Below are 25,734 nucleotides of genomic sequence, written 5' to 3'. Positions count from 1 at the left end.
GCTGACCCGGGATGGAGAGGTGCGGGGAAAGGGCCTGGGTCGGATCCAGGCGGTTGCTTCAATCACATTACCAAAACCACAAAATGCCCAACCACTAACAACCCAGGAGGAAAACTAATACCGGCGATTGAGAACAACAAACTACCAGCGATTACTATACTCCTTACAAGAATGCAAAAAAAAAAAAAAAAAAAAAAAAAGTTTATATAATATAGAAGATAGATATAGATAGTAGAGGGAGAGGGGCGAGAGGGGGAGAGGGAGGTGAATTTGGTTGAGCACTGAAGGATATGAAGAGGCGCAGTACGCCTGAATGTAGTTTAAAAAAAAAAAAAAAAAAAAGTGGGGGGGGGGGGGGGTTAGGGGGACTCAGGTGCCCACGCCTACATGTGAAAGGGGGTGGGAACTTAGAAAGTGTACTACTGGATGTGAAAAGGGGGGCACCTGGATGACCACTCTTGGATGTGAAGGGGGGGTGACGGACGGACTGCTGGATGATGAAAAATAAATAAATAATAATAATAAGGGGGGGGGGGGAAATCAGATGAACACACCTGGATGCATGGGGGGGGGGGGGGGGGGGGGGGTGACTTGAATGAGTGCTCCTACATGGGAAGGGGGATAGGGGGTCTGATGAGGACTTCTGGATGTGAAGGTGGGTACTCAGATGGACACACTGCTTAGGATATAAAATGAGCGCCGACATTAGTATTAAGTAATACTATTAGTAGAAATGTGTAGTATTTGCACATAGGTGTGAAGGGAAATGATTTTCAGTGGATTGCATTATAATAAATAAAATAAGTGCAGCTCTGATTTTGGGGCCGCTCAGCCATTCCCAAAAATTTAAATTGCGCACAGAACAGATAAAAAAAAAAAAAAAGAAGAAGCAAAAATAACACATTTGTGCTGTATATGATGCACCTCAGTGGATGGTGTAACCTCCCCCCTCCCCCAGCTACATTCCCCTTCCATATCACACTTTGCAGAATGAGGAGCAGCAAAAAGTGACGCAAAAATAAAAATAAAATTAAAAATGGATCGCTTGCCATCTTTCAGAATGCACCGTTTGGCGGCCTATAAAAAAAAAAAAAAACCTGAGAAAACATTTCGCTGGCCGCCTTCCATCCTCCTAAATGTCAGCTCTGCCCCCCTGCCAGACGCCGTGCCAGGGAAATGATTACCCAACAAGAGGGTCACCTTGTTCCATCCAGGCTGGCAACCTAGTCGGAGAAGCTCAGGGGCTCCGGTCCCCACCCCTTCACCCCTCTTGGGGGCCCCAGCCCCCCCCAGGTTGATAAAGTTCAGGGTCCGCAAAGTCCAACTAGCAAACAAAAGTTCAGAAAATGTTCTGCAGACGGACCGCAATTAGCAACCGCATTCAGATTTACGCAGAGGAGAGGGAGTCTGTAAATAAAATCTGCAACTTTTATTGAAACCTTTCCCGATGGTCCTGCCATGGAGGTCTGCATACAGACCCCTGTTATAGGGTGACAACATTCACCATACACTATAGAGGCGCAGTGTTGTCACCCTAGACCCACACTGCAGAAAACCACCCCCTCTTTGTATCGGTATAACTAGTTGGAAATCTGGAGATTTCTGCGCTTTTTGGAAAACGTCCACTTAAGGAAAAAAAAAAAAGAAAAAAAAAAAAGGGAAGCGACGACGCAGCCACCACATCCAAGGACCAATAAACTGCAATAGAAGACATGGTTGGGTTTGGGTAGGAACAGGGCCCTTTTTTTTTTTTTTTTTTCCCCAGCGGGGGATTCCTGCACTGAATGTACGTAATAAAGGGTGTAGAGGAGCGAATGTTGCTGGCTGCAGGGATCTATGGTCGCTGGTGGGGGATCTTAATTTGTTGGGAGGGATCAGCCTATTGATGTTGGCTGCTTGGGGGGGGGGGGGGGCAGGGAGGTGAGTGGGGGTTCTACTGTTGCTGGAGGGGGTCAGTTTTACTGTCTTGTGAACAAAAGTCATGCAGATTACTTAGTAGCACAAAATGATACTTGGTTCTGTATTCTCTAAGGCTTCATGTACACTGGACCTCTTATAAAAAACATTGCAGCTTGACAGCTAGTAACCAGCATTAAAAATACTGATGGGGGTGGCACCAAAGGATGGCGCTCGGAGGTGGGTAGGGGGCAGCAACGAAGGTGGAACAGAAGGCGGATGTTTCTGCACCTGTTCTGAGAAAAAGAAAAGAGCCCAGGGTAGGTTCATTTTAAAGTTTAAGCTTAGGTTCTCCCTCCACACATGAATAAAAAAAATAAAAAAAAATAAACTCCACCCACAAACTGATTTTTTTTTTTCACAGTGATGTCATCACCAGGTCTCTGCACAATGGAGGCAGATCATGGCTGGGTGGGCGGGGCCCGCAGGGTTCTGCATACACATGTACACCGCCGAAAAAAATGTGTTTGTTGCGGGGTTTTTTTGGGTCATTTGTTCTGATCGAAATTCATTAAATGAAATAAATTGGGAAACTTCAGAAAAAAAATTCAATTTCCTAGGTTCCATTCAATTAGATGCAGTATTTGGAAATACGAAAACAAGATTGGAAAACCCGAAAAAAAAAAAAAAAAAATAAAATAAAGTGAACCATTACTAATTATAAGTATTGAAATTTCCTTTCAAATTTGGCTGTTGGCCAACGTAACAAATACAAAATGTATCCAAAGTTATGAATTATCTGAAATAAATGCCGCAGCTAAACAAATCAAACGTAACAAGCTATTATTAATAAAAAAAATATTATTATTATTATTATTATGTTCCATTCGTTTAGATGCGGCATTCATTATTTTGGATAATTTGGATTTGTTACATTCAATAACAGCTAAATTTGAAAAGGAAATTCCAATACCTATAATTGAAATAGTTATTAATATTAGTTATCCTTTCGCATTTTCGTTCTTTTGAATTTCCATTTTCTGAAAAATTTCTTAAAAAAACGGGTTTCATTCATTTGAATATTTCCCGAATTAACGATTTTGTGTGGAATTGTCAAAAAAATAAATAAAAAATTGGAACGAAACTAATTGCACATGTCTAGTTCTGTACAGAGCTCCCTGATAACATCCCAGCCATTAATACATTTCCCCCCCCCCCCCCCCCCCCCCCCTCATTAGAAAATTCCCATTTTTATTAAATATAATAATAAAATAATAATAATAATAATATATATATATCTCTGTTCCAAAATATTAGCAGAATATTGTGATGAAAAAAAAAAAAAAAGGAGACCATGTATTAGCCGATTATAAATCCTTCAAGTGTGCGATGATTGTATCGTGTGAGTGGGATTGGCATTGCGGGATGTTGGGAAGTCGGGTGGATTCTGTAGTGATGATGGAAGAACACCCGTTCTTATGGTAAGGTCAGGAGATAAGAGCTGAATGACAATGGAGGAGTCACAGGTCCTCCCACAGACATTCCACAGAGAGAAGACTCATCACTTCTCAGATACAATGTAACCAGATCATCGCATGGAAAGCCATCCGACCAATGGGAGGGCAGGATCGCCAACATGAAGAAAACCATCTCTGATCTTATTTATAAACATACATTAATAGACTGAACCCCTCATAATGGGCACAGCGGGTGAACAGACCCGGGAACTCAGCACAGGGATGGTGGGAAACTGCCATTCCACTCCTTGACAGTGAGGTTGCTAGTTCCTTTGCTCCTGTGCTTCCAGAGACCAGGGGCTAGAGTTGTTTCTCTGCCCCAGGAGGGATGCTGGATCCTGGGGAGGACCCTGGCGGGGGCCCCCTGGCTAGGCCTGTGTAAGATTCTGGGCCTGGCCAAAGGAGTGATGAGTCCCTGCCTGCCTTCAGACAGAGGATTGTTGGAAAGCTGAAGCGGAGTGAGAAAGAAGAGGAGAAATTGTTGAAGTTGATGACTGAATTTCAGAAGAAAAAAAAAACAAGGTTTGTGCCAAATTATACAGCAAGAAGAGGCCGGCTCTGAGGCCTGAGTTGAAGGACTTGGAGCAAGCGGTTAAGAAGCAGAAGGAGAACAGTGGCAATTTAAAAGAAAAATATAGAAAATGAGGAGCGATTTAAAATCGCATGAGGAGAGGAGCCGCTTCCTGTATGGAAAGTGACCCCATCAGTGAGGAGATGCAGATACCAACAGACTCAGCAGAGAGTGAGAAAGTGGCCCGGAGGATGAGCCCAGCTCTTTAACAACTCAGACATCTGCTGAGCCCTCAATGGCGGGGGGCCTCTGTCTCCCTCCCTCTGCAACAACAATATGGAACATTGAGCAGGAGGTTGAGGGAGGTACTGGCACGCTGGAGTTAAAGGGGAGGGCCACCCTGAAAAACAAAAAAATGTTAAAAATTACAAAAAATCTAAAAAAAAAAAAAAAAAAAAAAAAAAAAAAAATGAAAATTTTTTTTATTTTTTTTACTTACCAGAAATGCCTGTTGCTAGGCACTTTTTCCTAATCTTCCTCTTCCGCGGAGATCTTCCGTCTTCTCTCTTCGTCGCGGCGTCTTCTGGGTAATGAGTCGCGCTGTGTTCTGGGAACTGTGTGTTCCAGAACACAGCGCGTCCCATTCAGAAAGCGCTGCGGGACTCGCGCATGCGCAGTAGGAAACGGGCAGTGAAGCCATAAGGCTCCACTGCCTGTTTCCCTTACAAGGGATGGCGGCGCCGGGACCCGAGAGCCGAGGGACGGGTCGGCCTCGGGCGGCCGACATCGCGGGCGCCCTGGACAGGTGAGTGTGTTTATTAAGTCAGCAGCTGCAGTGTTTACAGCTGCTGACTTTTTTTTTTTTTTTTTTTTTTTTTTTTTATAACCGGCCCTCCGCTTTAATCTGTGATGATGATGATGAAGATGATGATGAATAATGATGATTGACAACGAAGACGACAAAATGGACACCGTTCTTCACCCTGTGAAACAGAGACCTGTTGCGAGAGCAAGATCCGCCATGAAATCTGCAACAACTGGGCGGAAGTCTGATCCCACCGTCAGCCATGACATTGTAAAAAGGTAGCAACACAGCAAGCAGGTACAGTGTGTGTGCAGGATGGTGATGTGGACTTTTTTAGTGACAATGGGCTTGCTGAGGGTTGTAGTGCTACGGGCAGTCAGCCCAGACCCAGAGACAATGTGCAGTCTGAATTACCTGCTGAAAACAAAGCTTCAGATCATACTGGTGTGAGTAATTGTCAGCTTCTGGGGAAAGAGTCTGCAGTGTGGCGCTCCATGGACAATACAGAGACTTTGCCTGGACCAGGCACATCGGCTGTTCCTGTAAATGGTGGAGGAGATGCTGGGAGCAGTAGTGCTACAACTCTCCAGGAGTCTACAGCAGCCAAGCCTGTCATGGATCCCAGGATTGAAGCCGAGTGTTCGGGGGAGGGGGTGGGTCCTGCCTCTGCCAATCAGAAGTCTGCCATCCCAGCTGATTCAGAGACTCTGCCAGCAGGTTTGAATGTATCTAAGGACAAGACTGCAAATGCTGGTGCTGGAAGAAAAACCTTATGCTGGTGTTGCTGCCACAGGATCTGGGAAGGGGGAGCAAGAAGGGAAGGAATATGAAAAAAGTTTTATCTTCCTCCCTTGTTGTCCAGTTGAAATGGGAAGGTGATGGAAACCCCCCACATAGGAGGACAGTGGTGGATAAAATCCTGCAGATGGGGTTTAGGTCTGCAGACATCTTCGCCCTGATCAGTCCGGCAGGTTTCTATGAATATGATTTGTCCTTTATCCGTCCCGAGTCTTTGGACATATTTTGGGAGAAGTTTGAACACGTGTGTAGGGGCCTGCCGGACTGGAAAGGGCTCATCCCCAAGCTTATATCACGCCAGCCCCTCATTAAGATGGTGACAACTCTTGTCCGTAATGAATCTATACCCCAAGGGGATCTAACTGTATGGTTGAGGAGGTATGGGGACGTCCTGAGCCCCCTAAAAGATTTTGGACGATTGGGGAATATGGACGGGGGGGGAGGGGGGGGATGGTCTGTGCAGCCAAAATTAAAGGCCATTGACAATGTTGTGCAGCATCTGCCATCCTCAGCTTTCCTGGGGAGGGACAGCCTGACCATCTTCTACCCGGGCCAGCCAAAGCTCTGCAACAAGTGTGGTGACAAAGGGCATCTTGCATCCTCCTGTCCAGTGATGAAGTGCTCTCTGTGTCAGGGTATAGGGCATTTGGCAAAGAACTGTAATATTATAAAGGTGCAATCTGCAATGCGGTGGGACATCCTTACAGTCAATGTCCTGAGGCAATGCACAACCACAATGCACAAGCCAGAGCTCATGAGAGAGTTCTTCCGTCTGGACATGGAGGATGCACAGAGCTCAGCAGCTGGAGGGCCTGTGAGTCCATCTGAGTCTGTGCCAATACCCAATGTGTCTGTGTCTCCCCAGTCTGTAGGTAAGGTTTCAGTTGCCGAGCATGTGTCCAATCCTTCTGTGTCTTCTAAAATTGCAGAGGCAGCAAGAGGTGCTGAGGCTGGTGCATCAAGTGCGGTGCCAGTCCCCCTCCCCCGATGCTGTAGGGTCTCTGTATAGTTAACTTAAAGAGGAAGTAAACCCTGATGGATTTACTTCCTCTTCGATTCCCTGCAAAGCCAAAAGCATAATGGACCACTATGCATCGCATAGTAGTCTATTATGTGTCACTTACCTGACACAGGAGCCAGCGAAGTCACCGCTGTCCCCTGTAGTTCCGAGCGTCCATCTTCTTGGTGGGTCGGAGCAGCGACGACGTCACTCCCGCGCATGCGCAGTAGACAGCAGTGGCTGTCTTCAGGTAAATATCTCCTAAACCGTGTAGGTCTAGGAGATATTTCTTGGACCTACAGGTAAGCCTTAATTTAGGCTTACCTGTAGGTCAAAGTGGTTTGTAAGGGTTTACAACCACTTTAAAGCGGAGATCCACCCTAAAGTGGACCTTCCGCTCATTGCAACCCTGCCCCCCTCCGGCGCCACAATTGGCACCTTTCAGGGGGGAGGGGGGGTGCAGGTACCTGTACAGTACAGGTATCTGCACCCACTTCCGGGATAGCTCTCTGCGGAAAGGGGGCGTAAATTACGCCCCTTTCCAAAAGTCCCCCGCTGCCTGCTGGGAAACACATAGATCCCAGAGGCAGCGGGGTCCATCCTTATTGCGCAGCGCGACTCGTGCATGCGCAGTAGGGAACCGGGAAATGAAGCCGAAAGGCTCCACTTCCTGATTCCCATACCCAAGATGGCGGCGGCAGCACCCGAGAGACGATCGAGAGATCGGCTTCGGGTGCCGACATCGCGGGCGCGCTGGGCGGGTAAGTGTCACTATTTTAAAAGTCAGCAGCTGCAGTATTTGTAGCTGCTGGCTTTTAAAAAAAAAAAAAAAAAAAACCTGCACTCCCGGCGGACTCCCGCTTTAAGTCCTAAGGTTTTGTATTTAGAAAATAAGTTCAAAGGCCCTGTCGGATGATGATGATGAGTGGGACTCGTTCAGTTCAGCATCCTCTATGGATAGGGTGCAACGAAGCGCGCTGGTTCTCCAGGCAGAGGGAGTAGTCGGGCTAAGAAACGTCTGCCTCAACTACCCTGATGGCAGTTCCCACTCCATTTTTATAAAAGGCTCCATGCATGGTGACAGTGATGTTCCTTAGTCTGGCTCTCCCATAAGGATTATGTTGTACGCATTTTGGATTGCACCATTTATTATGTTCTTGTTTGTATAGTCAGATTCAATTATTTTGTAAATATGTGTTTTATTTATTTATTATGGTTTTATTGTATACAAGTTGTTGGTTGTAAGATTTTCAATAAACAAAGTTAACCCCTCATAATGGGCACAGCGGGTGTACAGACCCGGGAACTCAGCACAGGGATGGTGGGAACCCCTCATAATGGGCACAGCGGGTGTACAGACCCGGGAACTCAGCACAGGGATGGTGGGAACCCCTCATAATGGGCACAGCGGGTGTACAGACCCGGGAACTCAGCACAGGGATGGTGGGAACCCCTCATAATGGGCACAGCGGGTGTACAGACCTGGGAACTCAGCACAGGGATGGTGGGAACCCCTCATAATGGGCACAGTGGGTGTACAGACCCAGGAACTCAGCACAGGGATGGTGGGAACCCCTCATAATGGGCACAGTGGGTGTACAGACCCAGGAACTCAGCACAAGGATGGTGAGAACCCCTCATAATGGGCACAGTGGGTGTACAGACCCAGGAACTCAGCACAAGGATGGTGAGAACCCCTCATAATGGGCACAGCGGGTGTACAGACCCGGGAACTCAGCACAGGGATGGTGGGAACCCCTCATAATGGGCACAGCGGGTGTACAGAGCCGGGAACTCAGCACAAGGATGGTGGGAACCCCTCATACGAGATGTCAAGGGATACATGATGATAATTAATGGATAATATAGGAGCTACCAAACCTGAAGATATCGGGTTAGAAGGACTGATCAGGACTTCTCCTCGCGGGTGAAACGCACATTTCTGGCCAGTGATCGGGACACACGACCCTTCACTGATATTTTCCTGGTTGTCACGGTGACGCACATTGCAGAAGGAGTGCAAACACGGAGGTTTCCGGCAGTTGGTGAATATTTAACGTTTCACTGGAAGGGTTTATTCTTTTCCCTTTCTGGAGGTTTCAGCGAAACTGCAAAACCTCTAAAAATATATCAGAGCCGACAAACAGCGACATTCTCACACACACACACACACACACACACACACACTTGATAAAAAGGCTGCTGTAGCCTTGTTGTAGGTTTCTCGATCGTCATGGATCAAAGATGGAAGTCCGCATCCCCTGCCAAACCCAGATATTACATTGTAGAACTATCCGTGACCTCATCACTGTGCTGTACATGGCCTGTGCAGAGAGCAGAGCACGGCAGGCTCCACCCACTACAGGAGGGGGGCAGAGACAAGACCGGTCCCCCTGCACAAGGAGAGGGGGCAGCAGTGAGCGGTCTTTATTACAGGAAGTCTCACACTGCTGGAGGACGGCACAGATCTGGGGGAAATACACAAAGATCACCGAGATTCCAGAAGGAGGACACATTAGGAATGGATTTAGAGGATAAATGCTGATCCTGGAGTTCAAGCATAATATATATAATATATATATATACACACACATACATACACACACACATAAAAAAACACTGCACAAACACTGTTACAAAACAACCCCTTCCCTGAATGAATCAGCCAGCAATGCCATCAGCAAGCTCCCATTGAAGAACCTTTCTGTGTCAACCTACACATGCTAAACCCAACCCCCTCCACTCAATTAATCTGAGCTATCAGTAGGATAAAAAGGGGGCGGAGCGGGAAAAACCTCCCACGAGCTATGTGAGGGATAAAAAAGGGGTGGAGGAAAAAAATCCTACTGGAAATATGCAAGGGATAAGGGGGGCGGAGCAGAAAGATCCTCCTACTGAGCTATAATAAAGAGGGGCGGAGCAGAAAGATCCTCCTAGTAAGCTATAAGGAAAAGGGGCGGAGCAGAAAGATCCTCCTAGTAAGCTATGAAAAGGGGGTGGAGCAGAAAGATCCTCCTACTGAGCTATAAGGAAAAGGGGCGGAGAGCACAAAGATCCTCCTTGTGAGCTATAATGAAAAGGGGCGGAGCAGAAAGAGCCTCCTAGTAAGCTATAAGGAAGAGGGGCGGAGCAGAAAGAGCCTCCTAGTAAGCTATAAGGAAGAGGGGCGGAGCAGAAAGAGCCTCCTAGTAAGCTATAAGGAAGAGGGGCGGAGCAGAAAGATCCTCCTAGTAAGCCCTAAGGAAAAGGGGCGGAGCAGAAAGATCCTCCTAGTAAGCTATGAAAGGGGGCGGGAAGAAAAAAAAAAAAAAAAAAAAAAAAAGGGGCAGAGAAGATCTTTTTTATCCCTCACATGGCTCAGGAGGATGATCTTTCTCCTCCGCTCCTTTTTATCCTTTACAGGGCTCAGTACTGTAAGAGGATCTTTCTGCTCCGCCCCTTTCCCTTATTGCTCACTAGGATAGTCTGCTCCTCCCCTCCCACTGAGCAACGTGAGGGATAAAAAGGGGCGGAGCAGACTATCCTAGTAAGCTATAAGGAAAAGGGGCGGAGCAGAAAGATCCTCCTCCTGAGCCATGTGAGGGATAAAAAGGATCTTCTCTGCCCTCTTTTATCCTTCACATTGCTCAGTAGTGTAGGAGGATCTTTCTGCTCTGCCCCTTTTCCTTATAGCTTACTAGGAGGATAGTCTGCTCCGCCCCTTTTTATCCCTCACATTGCTCAGTAGGAGGGGCAGAGCAGACTATCCTCCTAGTGAGCTATAAGGAAAAGGGGTGGAGCAGAAAGATCTTACTACAATACCGAGCCCTGTAAAAGGATAAAAAAGGGATGGGGGGCAGGAAGATCCTCCTACTGAGCTCTGTGGATTAAAAAAAAAAAATAAGGGTGGAGCACAAAAGACCCTCCTACTGAGCTCTGAAGGATAAAAAGGGGCAGAGCAGAAAGATCCTCCTACTGAGCTCGGAAGGATAAAAAGGGATGGGGCAGGAAGATCCTCCTGAGCTATGTGGATAAAAAGGGGCGGAGCAGAAAGCCATTAGAGTCATGGCCGCCTCCTCTTTGTAAACTCTCTCACCTTCCAAAACAAAAATATCTTTAGCTGAAAATAAATGATGAAATACAAAACATTTTGCTTTCACTTTCCTACCAACAAAAAAAATAAAAATAAAAAAATTAAATAAAAAAAAAGGTGGGGAGGAGAAGAGGAAAGTTCCTTTAAATCAGAATTTTTTATTTTTATTTTTTACAAGAAATAGAAAGTATCTTGGTCGGAGTTTCCCGTGTGTAGCAGAGCTGATTAGTCGCTATTCACACATGAGCTGCGCTGACAATTGGCCGGAACTTTCTGAATGTTAATTAATATCTGGATTATCCCATTAGCGGAATGTTCCATTGTGTTACAAAAAGGTGAGCTATTCATTGTGACAGATGTTTCCTTCTCATTCAAGCTCAGCGTTCCCGTAAACCGCGCCGACAGTTAGCGAGCAATTAGAGGGACGAGATTTGCTTTCACCGCGTCCAGATTCAGGACTCGGAAGTCTTCCCTAAAATTAAATTACTTCTCAGCACAATATAAGGAGGTTTACTTTTTATATACACCCAGTTTTTTTAGAACTAAGAAATAGCGAAGTTCCATTAAACCATCCCATAATAACTTCAAACACACCGGTAATGTGATCATTAGATAGAAGGTACCATATTTATTGGCATATAACACGCGCCCCAAGTTTAGGAGGGAATTTTAAGGAAAGAAACCCCCCCCCCCCCAAAAATAAATAAATCCTACATTTAAATGCCCATCAATGCACCCTTGCCAGTGTCCATCTGCACCTTTGCCATTTAAAAATGGCGCCACCGAGATATAGAGCCGGATGTCCTGTGTATCTCAGCAGCACTCGGTAGCTCTCGCCAGACTGAGAACGGACGCCAAAAGGCTCACAATCGGCGGGGGGTCATCGTATAAACACGCGCACCCACAATTCCCCCCCCCCCCCCCAATTTTAAAAGGGGGGGGGGGGGGGGAGTGCGTGTTATACACCGATAAATACGGTATATTACAGAGAAGTGACATCCCCCCACTCCAGATATGATATACATTATACAGGAGTGACATCACCGCTCTCCACATATAAGATATATTATACAGGTGTGACATCACTGGTCTCTGGATATACATTATACAGGAGTCACATGACTGCTCTCCGAATATTAGATATATTATACAGGAGTGACATCACGGTTCCCTGGCTATGCGATATATTATACAAGTGTGACATCACCACTCTCCAGATACAAGTTATATTTACAGGACAGGCCATCCAATCACGGAGCACTCACCGGCAGTTCCACGCTGACATCGCTCCCGTCCAGCAGGGACACGCGACACGTGATCACCGATTTGGCATCTCCAGCTGCCGGGATGTGGGTTGGCGCTTTCTGGGCTTCTCGGAGGCGTTCCTTTTCCTCATGCCGGCGCATAGACCGGCGCCCAATAGTGCGCCGGAAAAAACTGAACATCTTTTAGCTGCAAAAAATAAATAAAATAAACTCATTTAGTTTTTAAATCTTTTCCAAAAAAAATTAAAAAAAATTCTTCCCATCAGCAGGACAACTACAATCTAATATTGCCTTCGGGTGCCACAAGCTTTCATCAACGAACTGCTGAAAATAATAAAGATACAAGAAGAAGAGTGAGAGCCAATCACATCCTGCCAACAGCGCCAATTGTCAGCTTATGAAAAGCTAGAAGTGCACAAAATAATAAATCCTCTTCTATTTGTAGAGATTCGCATTCTCCCCGGATGAAGGAAAATGCTGAAGAAAATATACAATTCCCAATTAGATCTGGATGACTGATCTCACCGTGTACCACGTCCCCCGATATGACCGAGAAAGAATAACCTTATTGGACGATTACTAACCCCCTTCATGATGGAAGATACAACAAGCCACAGTGATAACATAACAACACAACCATACATACATTCTAGCTACTTTGTGTATCTAGGCGAATTATGTATTATACGTGCTGCAAGAAGAAGAGGCGGTCAGAGAGCGCGCGCGCGCAACGCGCTACAGGAGGCGGTCAGAGAGGCGCGCGCGCGCAACGCGCTACAGGAGGCGGTCAGAGCGCGCGCAACGCGCTACAGGAGGCGGTCAGAGAGCGCGCGCGCTACAGGAGGCGGTCAGAGAGCGCGCGCGCTACAGGAGGCGGTCAGAGAGCGCGCGCGCTACAGGAGGCGGTCAGAGAGCGCGCGCGCTACAGGAGGCGGTCAGAGAGCAAACGTGCTACAGGAGTTGTTGAAGACTGGACACATGCGAGTAAATGGTCATAGACAGGGGACAAATGACATAAAACTGCTAGCGACCCTGGATTCAGACTGTCTGCTGTGGTTTAGCTGCAGGAGTCGGTAGCCTCTCATTGCTTTTAATGGAGCTGCCACCAATTGCTGGGAACCCCCCGCTGGGTCTCCTACATTGATCACCAATGGTGCCCAGAACATGAGTGAGCACCTCAAAAACTTAAGTCTGATATTCCCCAAAAAGGTAGGTCTGTCTGTCCATCACAGTCCAGAACTGTTGGTGTCGGCCAATCTCCACCGTTCAAAGTCTGTCACCAGACATAGTGTAAGAATCATAATTACTGATGTCAGACTTTAAAGAGCCGAGACCAATAGTAATATTCTAAATCCAAATCACCAAGTCTCATACAAGCTGTACAACAATTTCAAAAGTCCCTGGTGATAATCCATGAAGGTTCGGGCACTTCCTGTTTTGGACGCGACTACACTTTGTCCCTGCCTCCCAATTGCGTTGTCACTTCGTCACAAACAGACGGAGCCTACAAAGAGGCCACGACATTTCTCAGGCATGGTCCATCCTATCAGGGTCCACAAACACAGAGAGAAAAAGATACATTACTCAGCACTGAGATTCCATGTAGGAGATAGCCCGAGCACCAGCATGACTGATAAGAGTCCAAAATAGAAACCAGCCGGCAACCTCCAAATGCAGTCATTTTAAATTAAATAGTAAATGCAGTAACTGGCTAAAAGAAGGCGTACAGCATAGACATACGCGTTTCGGCCGTCGGGCCTTACTCACATAAATCTCATGCAAAGTGGTTGCAAGAGGAAACGTTTTCCTTCCCTGCTCTGTGCAATAGAATTGCAGAGTGGATCAGCATCTTCTCAGGTCTCACCCACCAGTGCCCCTGGCTCCTCCTCTTGCTGCTGTCCCCAATAGGAAAGCCGATTCCCATGGGGGCACTCTCGTGGGCTCGCTCCCGAGACCCGCTGCTGTGTCCATTGGCACAGACAGCAGGACACAGCCCCACCCCTCACTCCCTCGTCACTGGAGTTGATCGACAGGTGTGGGAGCCAATGGCTCCTGCTGCTAAAAATCTGCCCAATGAGGGAGACGGTGCCAAGAGCCGCTGCTCATCGCTGGATCGGATTGGGCTCAGGTAAGCATATTGGGGGCGGGGTCCTGCAGCACTGAAGGTTTTAACCTTAATGCACAGAGTGCATTAAAGTATAAAACCTTGGGAGGCTTTAGAACCACTTTAAGGCCTGATGGGCAAAACGCGTAAGAGCCATCAGGTCTTAATCATAGTATATGATGAGCAAGGCCTGACGGCCAAAAACGCGTAGGGGCATCTATGCTACACTCATCTTGTAGCCAATAAACATTATTGCATTTGGAGGAAAATGGGTCGCTGGCTGGATTCTATTTTGCACCCTTAATCAGGGATCTGGACGAGAACAAGAGGACGGAGGGAGTGCACGTAGACATGAGGTGGCTGAAAGAGGCCACAGGAGATCAGCAGCACCGAGATGGGTAAAAATAAATGAATACATGAAAATAGTTTATGATACACACCAAGGTGGGATGAGGCACCCATAGCCAAAAAAAAAAAAAAAAAGTCAGAGTGCGCCTTCTTCCCAATGAGCTGTAAACGGCAATGTAAACGGCAATGTAAACGGCAGGGCCAGCTTATTTTGCACCCCCTCCTGCTGAGGTGTCCTAGGGGTACTCCCTTCCTGCCCACACCTCTGCCTGGCAATGGATACACAATGAAAAAGGTCAGCTGGGGGGGGTGGGGGGGGGGGGTCTTCATCACTCTCACCTCTGCGGTCGCTGACCTGTCCAAAAAGTGCCCAATATCCTTATAGTTCCAGCATGCGGTATGGCATACCTTCTATGACCAGACAGTCCTCCGCCATGAAAAACCTCCACACCTGGAAAAGGATTTGCCCACAGACCCAGAGCAGCGGTCCTTCGGGCCGTTGTGCGTTCCAGCGACAGGATTCGTCTGCGACTTATAGAAACCAGGAGATGACTCACCGACAAAACCTAAAACAGGTTTCACGAGCGAAATATCTTCTAAATATAATGGGAGATCCGTGTCTGGGCATGAAAGAAACGTCATCGTTATCACAATCCGGCAGCAGATGGGAAGAGGGAAGGCTGCAGGCGTACGAGGAACCTTCAAAACCTTCCATCAGTTCACTGAAAATGTGTGCAAGACAAATCCTAAAATCGCCACTGAGCGCGGCTTCCCCATGCCTGGCGAGATAGTCGGGACCCAGAAAGGGCGACGGCACAGCCGCTGTTCTATGCCAACTGCCATTTTAGGCTAAATAAGGCCTAAGAAAAAAAAAAAAAAATAAAAAAAAAAAAAAAAAACCCCACACAACACATATCAATGTAGCGACATGATCTCTATTTTATTTCAACAGCAGGAAATACAAAAAGGTACAAATTGAAAATTCAGCAGCCCACGGCTGGCCATACAGAAAATCCCAAGGCAACATTTAGCCAATCACTAAAAATATTTTTAAAAAAAACGCTTTACGCGCAAAGACTCCGATTTGCACAAATATGGTTTAATAAGGAAAAAGGAACAACTTCCTGTGCAGCAAATGACCAAATAAAATATTTGATGTTGAAAATTGTGACAGTATGTTGGAGTATCCCTGACATACCCCCCTTAGCTCCATAGGAGACTAAAATAAAATGTATAGGTGGACCAGCCCTTTAAATACTGTGCGAATATGGAATAAATATATATATATTTATATTATATTTTTTTTTTCTGGAAATGCAACCCAGAGATGTAATACTTCGTGTTAATTTAATGTATAGGGGAACGCATATCGGAATTCATAGGGGGGGGGGGGGGGGTCACCTATAGGGCACAATGATATATTAGGAATCTTCTATAGGGAGATTAGTAATATAAGGGATCACTAATAGGGTGCAAGAAATGTATAGAGGATCAACTATAGGGAGATCACCCATAGGGTACAAGTAATGTGTAGAGATCTCCTATAGGGGGCATATTCTATTGGGAACCAGCTAAAGGGAGTAGGTGCTTTATGGGAGATCACAAGGAGGGTGTAATATAGGAGGGATCACCCATAGAGCGCAAGTATTGTATAGGGCAGTGATAGTGAACCTTGATACCCCAGAGGGTTTTGGGACTACATTTCCCATGATGCTCTTGCACTCTGCAGTGTAGTTGAGCATCATGGGAAATGTAGTTCCAAAATATCTGGGGTGCCAAGGTTCACCATAACTGGTATTGGGGGGGGGGGGGGGGGGGGTAGAATCACCTACAGGAAGCGATATATTGGGATATATAGGGTACAAGTAATGTATAGGAGGATCACAAAGCACACAATATCTCAAAAGAGTACACCTCTAACATTTTTGTAAATATTTTCTTCTATCTTTTCATTTGACAACACTGAAGAAATGACACTTGTCTACAATGTAAAGTCGAGCGGCACAGTGGTGTAGTGGGTAGAACTCTTACCTAGCAGTAGGAAGGTTCGAATCCCAACCACGACACTACCTGCCTGGAGTTTGCATGTTCTCCCTGTGCCTGCGTGGGTTCCTCCGGGTACCTGGGTTTCCTCCCACACTCCAAAGACATGCTGGGAGGTTAATTGGCTTCTGTCCAAAATTGGCCCCCTAGTATATGAATGGGGACCTTGGATTGTGGGCTCCTTGAGGGTAGGGACCAATGTGAGTGTGCAATGTACAGGGATAGAAACAATTGTAGACACTCACTCAGGTTGGACTGGTGTCTTTATTCAACTAACTATGCGAGTGTACAACAGTGTAAATTTGCTGTCCCCTCAAAATAATAACACAGCCATTAATGCCTAAACCGCTGGCAACAAAAGTCAGTACACCCCTAAGTGAAAATGTCCAAATTGAGCCCAATAGCAATTTTCCCTCCCCGGTGTCATGTGACTCGTTAGTGTTACAAGGTCTCAGGTGTGAATGGAGAGCAGGTGTGTTAAATTTGGTGTTATCGCTCTCACTCTCTCATACTGGTCACTGGAAGTTCAACATGGCACCTCATGGCAAAGAACTCTCAGGATCGGAATAAAAAAAAAGAATTGTTGCTCTACATAAAGATGGCCTAGGCCAGTGATGGTGAACCTTGGCACCCCAGATGTTTTGGAACTACATTTCCCATGATGCTCATGCACTCTGCAGTGTAGTTGAGCATCATGGGATATGTAGTTCCAAAACATCTGGGGTGCCGAGGTTCGCCATCACTGGCCTAGGCTATAAGAAGATTGCCAAGACCCTGAAACTGAGCTGCAGCACGGTGGCCAAGACCATACAGCGGTATAACAGGACAGGTTCCACTCAGAACAGGCCTTGCCATGGTCCACCAAAGAAGTTGAGGTCACGTGCTCAGCGTCATATCCAGAGGTTGTCTTTGGGAAATAGACGTATGAGTGCTGCCAGCATTGCTGCAGAGGTTGTAGGGGTGGGGGGGGGGGGTCAGCCTGTCAGTGCTCAGACCATACACCGCACACTGCATCAAATTTGCCTGCATGGCTGTCGTCACAAAAGGAAGCCTCTTCTAAAAGATGATGCACAAGAAAGACCACAAACAGTCTGCTGAAGACAAGCAGACTAAGGACATGGATTACTGGAACCATGTCCTGTGGTCTGATGAGACCAAGATAAACGTATTTTGGTGACAAGTGTGTGTGGGGGCAACCAGGTGAGGAGGACAAAGACAAGTGTGTCTTGTCTACAGTCAGGCATGGTGGTGGGAGTGTCATGGTCTGGGGCTGCATGAGTGCTGCAGATCATTGAGGGGACCATGAATGCCAACATGTACTGTGACATTACTGAAGCAGAGCATGATCCCCTCCCTTCAGAGACTGGACCGCAGGGCAGTATTCCAAACATGATAACCCCCCAAACACACCCCCAAGACCACCACTGCCTTGCTAAAGAAGCTGAGGGTAAAGGTGATGGACTGGCCAAGCATGTCTCCAGACCTAAACCCTATTGATCATCTGTGGGACATCCTCAGAACAGAAGGTGGAGGAGCACAAGGTCTCCAACATCCACCAGCTCTGTGATGTCATCAGGGAGGAGGGGGGAAGAGGACTCCAGTGGTGACCTGTGAAGCTCTGGTGACCTCCATGCCCAAGAGGGTTAAGGCAGTGCTGGAAAATAATGGGCGGCCACACAAAATATTGACACTTTGGGTCCAATTTGGACATTTTCACTTAGGGGTGTACTCACTTTTGTTACCAGCGGTTTAGACATTAATGGCTGTGTGTTGAGTTTATTTTGAGGGGACGGCAAATTTACACTGTTATACAAGCTGTACACTCACTACTTTACATTGTAGACAAGTGTCATTTCTTCAGTGTTGTCACATGAAAAGATAGAAGAAAAGATTTACAGAAATGTGAGGGGTGTACTTACTTTTGTGAGATACTATAGATATACACACCTGTAACAGTGACATACAAATTATCACCTTTAGGGAAATGGTAATGTAGGGATCACATATATGGCTTAAATGATGTATAGGTGTCACCTATAAAGGAGAAAGTGATGTATGGGGGGGGGGGGAAATCACATATTGGGATTAGGTAATGTAAAGGGAAAACTGTACAAATCAAAATAAAATTCATGATAAACCTAACCAACGCACCTATAGGGTTAGTGGGTATAATATAATATAATATATATAAGCCCCAGATCTTTTGTAGACCTAACAACGCCCCCGATACTGTGATTTAAAAGCACCTGTGCAAGATAAAGGAAAAACCTGCAAACATGGCCTGTTGGGGGTACTTGAGGACAGGGTTGGATTACTAGGTGATCATCCAGTGGGGTTTTTTTTTTTTTTTTCCACCTCACTGATATTTGCTACATACTTGTCAAATGTGCCGTAAATGCTGTATAGGGCTTGCTTATGGCGCGTTACAATGGACTTGAATGAATGAAAAAAAAAAAAAAAAAAAAAAAAGGAAGAAGTTGACAAGTTTCACCTTAAGGCTGGGTTCACACCACAGCGATGCAGGAACGCCGCGAATCCGCGGCGGGTTCCCGCATCGCATGCCTCCCAGCGGCAGTTCACACTGCCCTATGCGAACGGCTGGGAGTGTCAATGAAATGTTAATGACACCCCCAGATCCGTCCGCATATCGCAGTGCGATCTGCCGACTCGCACAGGAATCAGATCGCATGGTGTGAACCCCATGCGATCCGATTCTGCTGCGGACCAAAAAAAGGGTCCCGTGCGAGTTTGCTGCGGAGCGATGCGAATTCAGCCATACTATCTGTATGGCTGAACTCGCATCGCTACGGAGATCGGATGTGATTTGCACTGCAGTGCGAATCACATCCGGATCTCCCCCCGCAGCGGTGTGAACCCGGCCTAAAAGCCGTCCTCAAGCTTCATCAGACTGTGATGTCATCAGTCTGCTGCAGGCAGGCCACACCTCCACCATGGCGGCTGATCATTAATAGATCAAAATTGATCACCTTCAGGACAAAAACCCGATGAAGCATCAAAGATACAAATTAAAATCAGATCTAAAAATTCTCTGGATTTGTAACTGACGGATAATGTCCCCATCTTGTGTAAGCATACCGGCAATCCCACCCACCGCACAGGAAAGCCCCCCGGGAAAAACCCTACGGATTAGGTTGGATCATGATCTCTGTACAGCACTGCAGTATATGTCAGAGCTATATAAATGAATAATATAATTATTATTGACTGTGGAGGGACATTAGAGTGTAAGCTCCTCGGGTACAGACACTGCAGTATATGTCAGTGCTACATAAATGAATAATATTACAATTTATTATTATGTGAATGTGGGGGGGACATTAAAGTGTAAGCTCCTCTGGTACAGATACCGTGTATACATATACAGTAAATGTAAATAAATAGTGTTTGATTGTGGGACATATACATACACACACACTATATATTTTATCTCTTTTTTATTCATACTTTTTTTTTTTTTTTACTCACACAACTAGATTGCATCAGCATGGAAACAGAAATGGCCTTTTGCCAGGAAAAAAATTAAATTTTTTTTTAAAATATACAAACCAAGACATTTCAAAATTATTAAGATGCTGCTCCTTAACAAAAGTCCGAACCTCCACCTAAACTCCCCTCAGGCTAAGAAAGGATCACACACTTATCCCATACATGCAGCCTTATTCCAAAAATCTGATAACAAAATCCAGGGGGACGGGAAAGAAAAGACGCACACCCAGAGTGTGACAGCAGCTACAGGGACCCGACATTTCCTCCACGCCACTGTCCAGGCCCCCCCCCCCCCGGCCACCACCCGTCCTTCTCAAGAGCCCGAATCTTCCCAGCCTCCCCCAGAACGTCCTGCACCACCACCATATTGACAGGAAGGACCCCCCCCCCCCCCAAAAAATGGATACCTGACACCGTGCATTCCATAAGTAGTAATAGACTACTAAGTGAACTAGAAGAAGAAAAAAAAAAAAAAAAAAAAAAAAAAAAAGGGGAGGAAGCCTCAAAAATCAAAATCCCTGGGAGTCTCGAAAAAGACCCGTACGACCACTCAGCAAAACTCAAGAGGGAAAGTAAAATTATACCCAGAGCCCCACCCACTTATAGACTTCTATATTGAAGGGGCACTGAAGCAAGAAATGGTCCATCATCCACTCTACAGATGGGAACAGAGTGTAATGGGGGGGGGGGGGGGGGACAGAGTGTAAGCTCCTCTGGTACAGACACCGATGATGTGACTGGCTCAGTGTTCTCTGTACAGCACTGCAGTATATGTCAGAGATATAAACATGCATAATAAATAAAAATAGTGTGCAACTGTGGGGGGGGATGGGGCAAGTGTAATAAAGGTCTTCTACGGAGAATCAGTGTGAAAGTTTCCAGAGATAGAAGTGTTCTATATTTAGGCACCAATCATATATATGGCGGGGTCTTGGGAGACAGGTGGGGGGGGGGAGGGGAGGGTAGGGGGTCACTATCCAGCAGCACTGAAAAGACACTTGTCCAGTATAGTGACACCTCTGAGAACACTGATAACACCCCACCCTAAAAAGGACTCTGGTGTAGGAAACAATCAAGATAAAATTGCTCATAAAGATAGACTGGGTCTGATTGTAGAAGACCCATCAATCAGCAGGGGAACAGATGTCACAGGATCAGTTCTCACCCACTGACAGACCTGTACTGGGAGGGGAGCAGTGAAGTGCAGTCACCGCATCACTGCTGTCCACTACATGTTCTGCTTCAATTTCCTTTAGATATACCTTCAACTATGTAGTACAAGGGCCGGCCTGCCTGCATTCAAATTGGAAGTGTTTAGCTTTGTCCTCATATTATATGGTTTTGGTAAAATCAAAAAAAAAAAAAAAAAAAGAAGGAAAAAAGTTGTATAATGTATATTCCAGAGTAACTGTTTACATTATTGCTCTGGGGAAGGTTTTACGCTCCATGCACACTGAAGCTGATAAACTGCAGTTTATTGGCGTTTTTTGTAAAAGCCCATAAACTCCACTCTATGTTAGCCTATGTGTCCATGCACACATGGACGTTTTTCAGCTTTAATGAGCAGTGGAGTTTATGGGCTTTTTTCTGAACGCCAGAAATTCGCGTTCAAAGTGCAGTTTTTCAGCGGCAAAAACGACAAACGCTCATTAACGCTCATTCATTAGTGTTCGGCATTCTATTTTTCAATGCATTGTGGGATTTTTGGAGTGTCCTCTGTGTATTTTTATAAAAAACGCCCATTAACGCTAACGCTGTAAAAACGCTCATTAACGCTCATTAACGCTAGTATAAAATGCAAAGCAGGTTTTTCAACCAGCGTTTTCTGCCAGCAATCTGGCATCCAGAAATAGCTTTTTTGAGCTTCAGTGTGCATGGAGCCTAATACTGGAACTAATCAGACCTGTGAGGTCTCTGTATTCTCAGAGTCCATCCAGGTTATATCCGGTGTTAAGCCCTGATGGACCCCACTTTTAAAAAAGGGCATAGCACCAGAAACATTTTTTTTTTTATTTCATTTTTTAGACATGCACATTGTCAAAAAAATAAAAAATCTATTTTTTTAGGGTAATTTGTTATTTCTAATAAGTTCGGAAATCCAAAAAAAGAAGAAATAAAAATAAATAAAAAACAAACACACACAAACACTTTTTAATCTGTTAGCCCTAAAAAGGAGGAGAACTTTGAATTTTCAAAAACACCAAAATTAGTGTGGGCAGCAAATTGCCTCCAGCATTGCTGCCGTTTATTCATGCTGGAAGACATTTTGTTGAAGCCCAGAGCAGCAGTAAATCTTTAGGCACTGTGTGCGGGAAAAAAAAAAAAAAAAAGGGAGGGAAGGAGAGCAACTGAGCATGTGCAGGATCGAGGGTGTATTATTAAACAGTATAGACCACAGTGATGGCGAACCTTGGCACCAGGGTTCGCCATCACTGGTATAGACAAATTATTTTTAAATGTTTTACATAGCTATACCTGCATGAAGTCATCTAGCAGGACTTAACCGCTTAAGGAACAAGCCTATTTTTGACACTTGTTGTTCAGAAGTTAAAATCTTTTCTAAAAAATAAATAAATAATAATTACTTAGAATATACAAATTTTCCAGAAAAGCTTGGAGATGAAATTCTCCCTTTCCAGCCCTTGAAATCAGGACAAGAAAGCTCAATATCTCAATGGAGAGATACAATGTAATCTTTTTTTTTTGTCGCATCTCCATGCTACTGCAGATCTCCTGCACCCATTTGAAGCTACTTTCTGTCTACATGCTTAGATGCCAACTGTCTCCGATATGCCATCCAGTCCTGCATCTTAGCCCTCTGTCCCGGGCCGTGTCCCTGGATCACAGCATAAAACTAATCCGAGTTACTGCACATGGACAGCAACTCAAAAAAGGAAGAGAGTGGTACAGGAAAAAACAAAACAAAAAAAATAAAAATAAAAATAACTGTGCATTACTTTGCCCAGGGGCCCATGATGTTATTAGGACGGCCCTGCTGGAACCTTCATGGCAGGATCACCAGAGATTATTAAGCAACAAACACTTCAATATCCCCCCCCCCCCCCTCCCCCAAACACACCCAAATATTTCTACTGACCCAAATAACGAACACACAACTGAGAAGGCTGAAGTCCAAATTTTTCTGCAGCTACAATTTCCTTATCCAATAAAATAAAAATCACTCAGGAAATATACAACCTGCTCAGTGCTTTACCCAGAACCTGCACAGAGCTTGACATCAAGTTACAGACATGCCCTGCAACATGAATTTGACTTTTTTTTTTTTTTTTTTTAAACTAAAGCATTTTGTGAACGTGCGCAAAAAATCACGCAATTCTGTGCATTTACCAAATATGCATCAGCATTCACATCATTAATGGCACCCCAAAACCCAGCAAAACAGACACTTATTTTTTTTAAACCAAATAAGAAGAAGGGGTGCAAGAACTACTTTGTCGCACGAGGCAGCCCAATGAAAATGAATGTGTGGCTTATGCGCACATCATGCAATTAGTAGAATATGCTGCATTTTTCCTGCACTGAAACTCTGTTAAATGCATAAAAAAATAAAATAATAAAAATGCACGTACATGTTCTCATTTAGGTTAAGAAATAAAAAAAACTGAAACATGCACTGGAACGCATCAAAAACGCGCATTGCAAAAAAGCATCTGGAACACATCCGGACCGGGTTTCCATTGCGTGACCTGCCCCTTATGGAATGCTGTAGTGGGAATGGAGCATTAAAATGGTTCTAAAAAGGCATTAAGATAAAAAAATAAAAACCTGTGTGCAGCAGCCCCCCCCCCCCCCATACCTACCTGAGCACCATCTTGATCCAGCGATGTTGCAAGAGAGCCTCAGCTGCTCGGGGCTCCCTCTCTCCTGATTGGTTGATACACAACAGCGGGTTGTCAAAGTCAGTGAGCCAATGACGAGAGAAGGGGCGGGGGCGAGTCACAGCTTTGTGTTTGAAAGGACACACAGAGAAGCGGCTTGGGGTGCCCCCATTGCAAGCCGCTTGCTGTGGGGGGCAGGAGGGAGGTGCCTGGAGCTCCGGTGGGGGACCCCACCCCCCCAGAAGAGAAGGATCAGGGCTGCTCTGTGCAAAACCATTACAGGAAGAGGCAAGTATTAGGCCCCTTACACACAGCTGCGACTTGAAAGCCACGCGATTTCAGGGAATGCCAGTGTAAACTTGAGGTCTGCGGATCAACTCGCATCAAAGTCGGACCAAAAGAGCACAGGGACGACTTTGAAGTCGCACAGATATGAATAGTGCTCATTGGAAATCATGGCATGCGACTTTGCAGTCCCAAATCGCAGTTCAAGTCGTGCAAGTGTGAAAGGGGCCCAACACGTTTGTATTTTTAAACAAAGCAAAGAGACTTTGAGATCACTTTAAGGTAGGTGATGCTTGCGGGCTTTTTTCAGCACCCATTCAAGCGATTTGAGACTTTTTTTTTTTGCGGTTTTGCAGGAACGATGTGCCACATATCCCATTTTCAGCCCCAAGAACTTTTAAGGGATGGCTGCGATTTCCGCAACCGCACATAGGTGTGAACCTAGCATTAAAGCCGCAGCGACTTTGAAAAGGTGTCTGCGCTACTTTGATGCAACTTTCGGTGAGCCTTTGATCCACCCAACACCCTATTCACACTTGTGCGACTTTGTCCTACAACTTTGGACATCAAAGTCACATGACGAGTCGTAACCCCACGTTTTCCAATTATAACCATTCATATATGTGTGCGACTTAGGGTCGCAGCGACTTCAAAGTAGTTCATGCACCACTTTGGTCAGACTTTTATACGACTTGAGAGCCATAGACTTCAATGTTATCCCTCAAAAGTTGCATGAAAGTCGTACCAGTTTTACATTCAACAGCGGGTCCGGACTTTGCAGAGGGACAGCAAGTTGCATCCAAGTCGCACCCATCCAAGTGTGAATGGAGCCTATAATGCACCCAGGAGTCGTACTAGTGGGAACTCGTTCACATTGGAGCGATTTGTCACGTGACAAAATTGATGCAATCCCCCCCCCCCCCCCCCACAAATAGGTGTTTTCTTTTGGTGGCATTTGATCGCCTCTGTGGATTTTTTTTGGCGCAAAAAACACCCCCCCAACCCCACAATATTTTTTTTTACTTTATGCTATAATAAATATCCAAAAAAAATAAAAAATAAAAAAATAAAAAAAATCGCAACAAGTGTATATTGATTAGTTTGCGCAAAAAAGTTAGTGTCTACCAAACGGGGGGATATATTTTATCGCATTTTTATTATTTATTTTTACTTGGAATGGAGGTGATCAGCGATTATTGTCGGGACTGCGACATTGCAGTGGACACCTTTTTTGGGACCACTGACATTTGTACAGCGATCAGAGCTAAAAATAGCCACCGATTACTGTATGTCGCTGGCAGGGAAGGGGTTAACGCGCTCCCTAGGGGAGGGGACTGGCTGGAGGAGGAGAGAGATCACTGTTCCTTATCACTAGGAACAGCAGAGATTATATCTCTTCCTCTCTCCTTATCCCCATTTTGGGCTCTCTGTGGAGCGATCGCGGGTGGCCATCGCGTATATGTTCTGGCAGCGCACGCCCCCCCCCCCCATGTACACCTTACGGTGATTTGTGCAGACATGCCAACCTGCCGAAGAATAATGATGGCGCCCGGTTAGCAAGCGGTTAATCTGCCCAACAACAAACTGACACAAAACAAAAACACAAACAAACCACACATCAAAAACACGTGTCCGAAAACGCGGAAAGCACAGGTGGAACGCTCAAAAGCGCCATGCATAGGTGTGAATGGGGCCTTCGTAAAAGGCTAGGCCCTGGCCAATCAGGCGACGGCCTTCCAGGCTA

General features: G+C 45.7%; 1 protein-coding gene across 1 annotated transcript in view; it reads right to left on the bottom strand.

Moving 5' to 3' along the window:
• EPB41L5 (erythrocyte membrane protein band 4.1 like 5) overlaps positions 1 to 25,734 on the bottom strand; it is a gene marked incomplete in the record, with an annotated part of 89,923 nt that overhangs the window by 58,177 nt on the left and 6,012 nt on the right. The window contains 1 exon segment of the mRNA XM_077450206.1: positions 11,865 to 12,051. Within this exon segment, the coding sequence (XP_077306332.1) occupies positions 11,865 to 12,044 (180 nt within the window).

The sequence above is a fragment of the Lithobates pipiens genome, unplaced genomic scaffold (genome assembly GCF_037356315.1).
Source record: "Lithobates pipiens isolate NorthernLeopardFrog02 unplaced genomic scaffold, aLitPip1_a1.2 Scaffold_22, whole genome shotgun sequence".
Taxonomy (NCBI): Eukaryota; Metazoa; Chordata; class Amphibia; order Anura; family Ranidae; genus Lithobates; species Lithobates pipiens.
The sequence above is the reverse complement of the archived record's forward strand: the minus strand, read 5'-3'. Positions and strand labels throughout refer to the sequence as shown.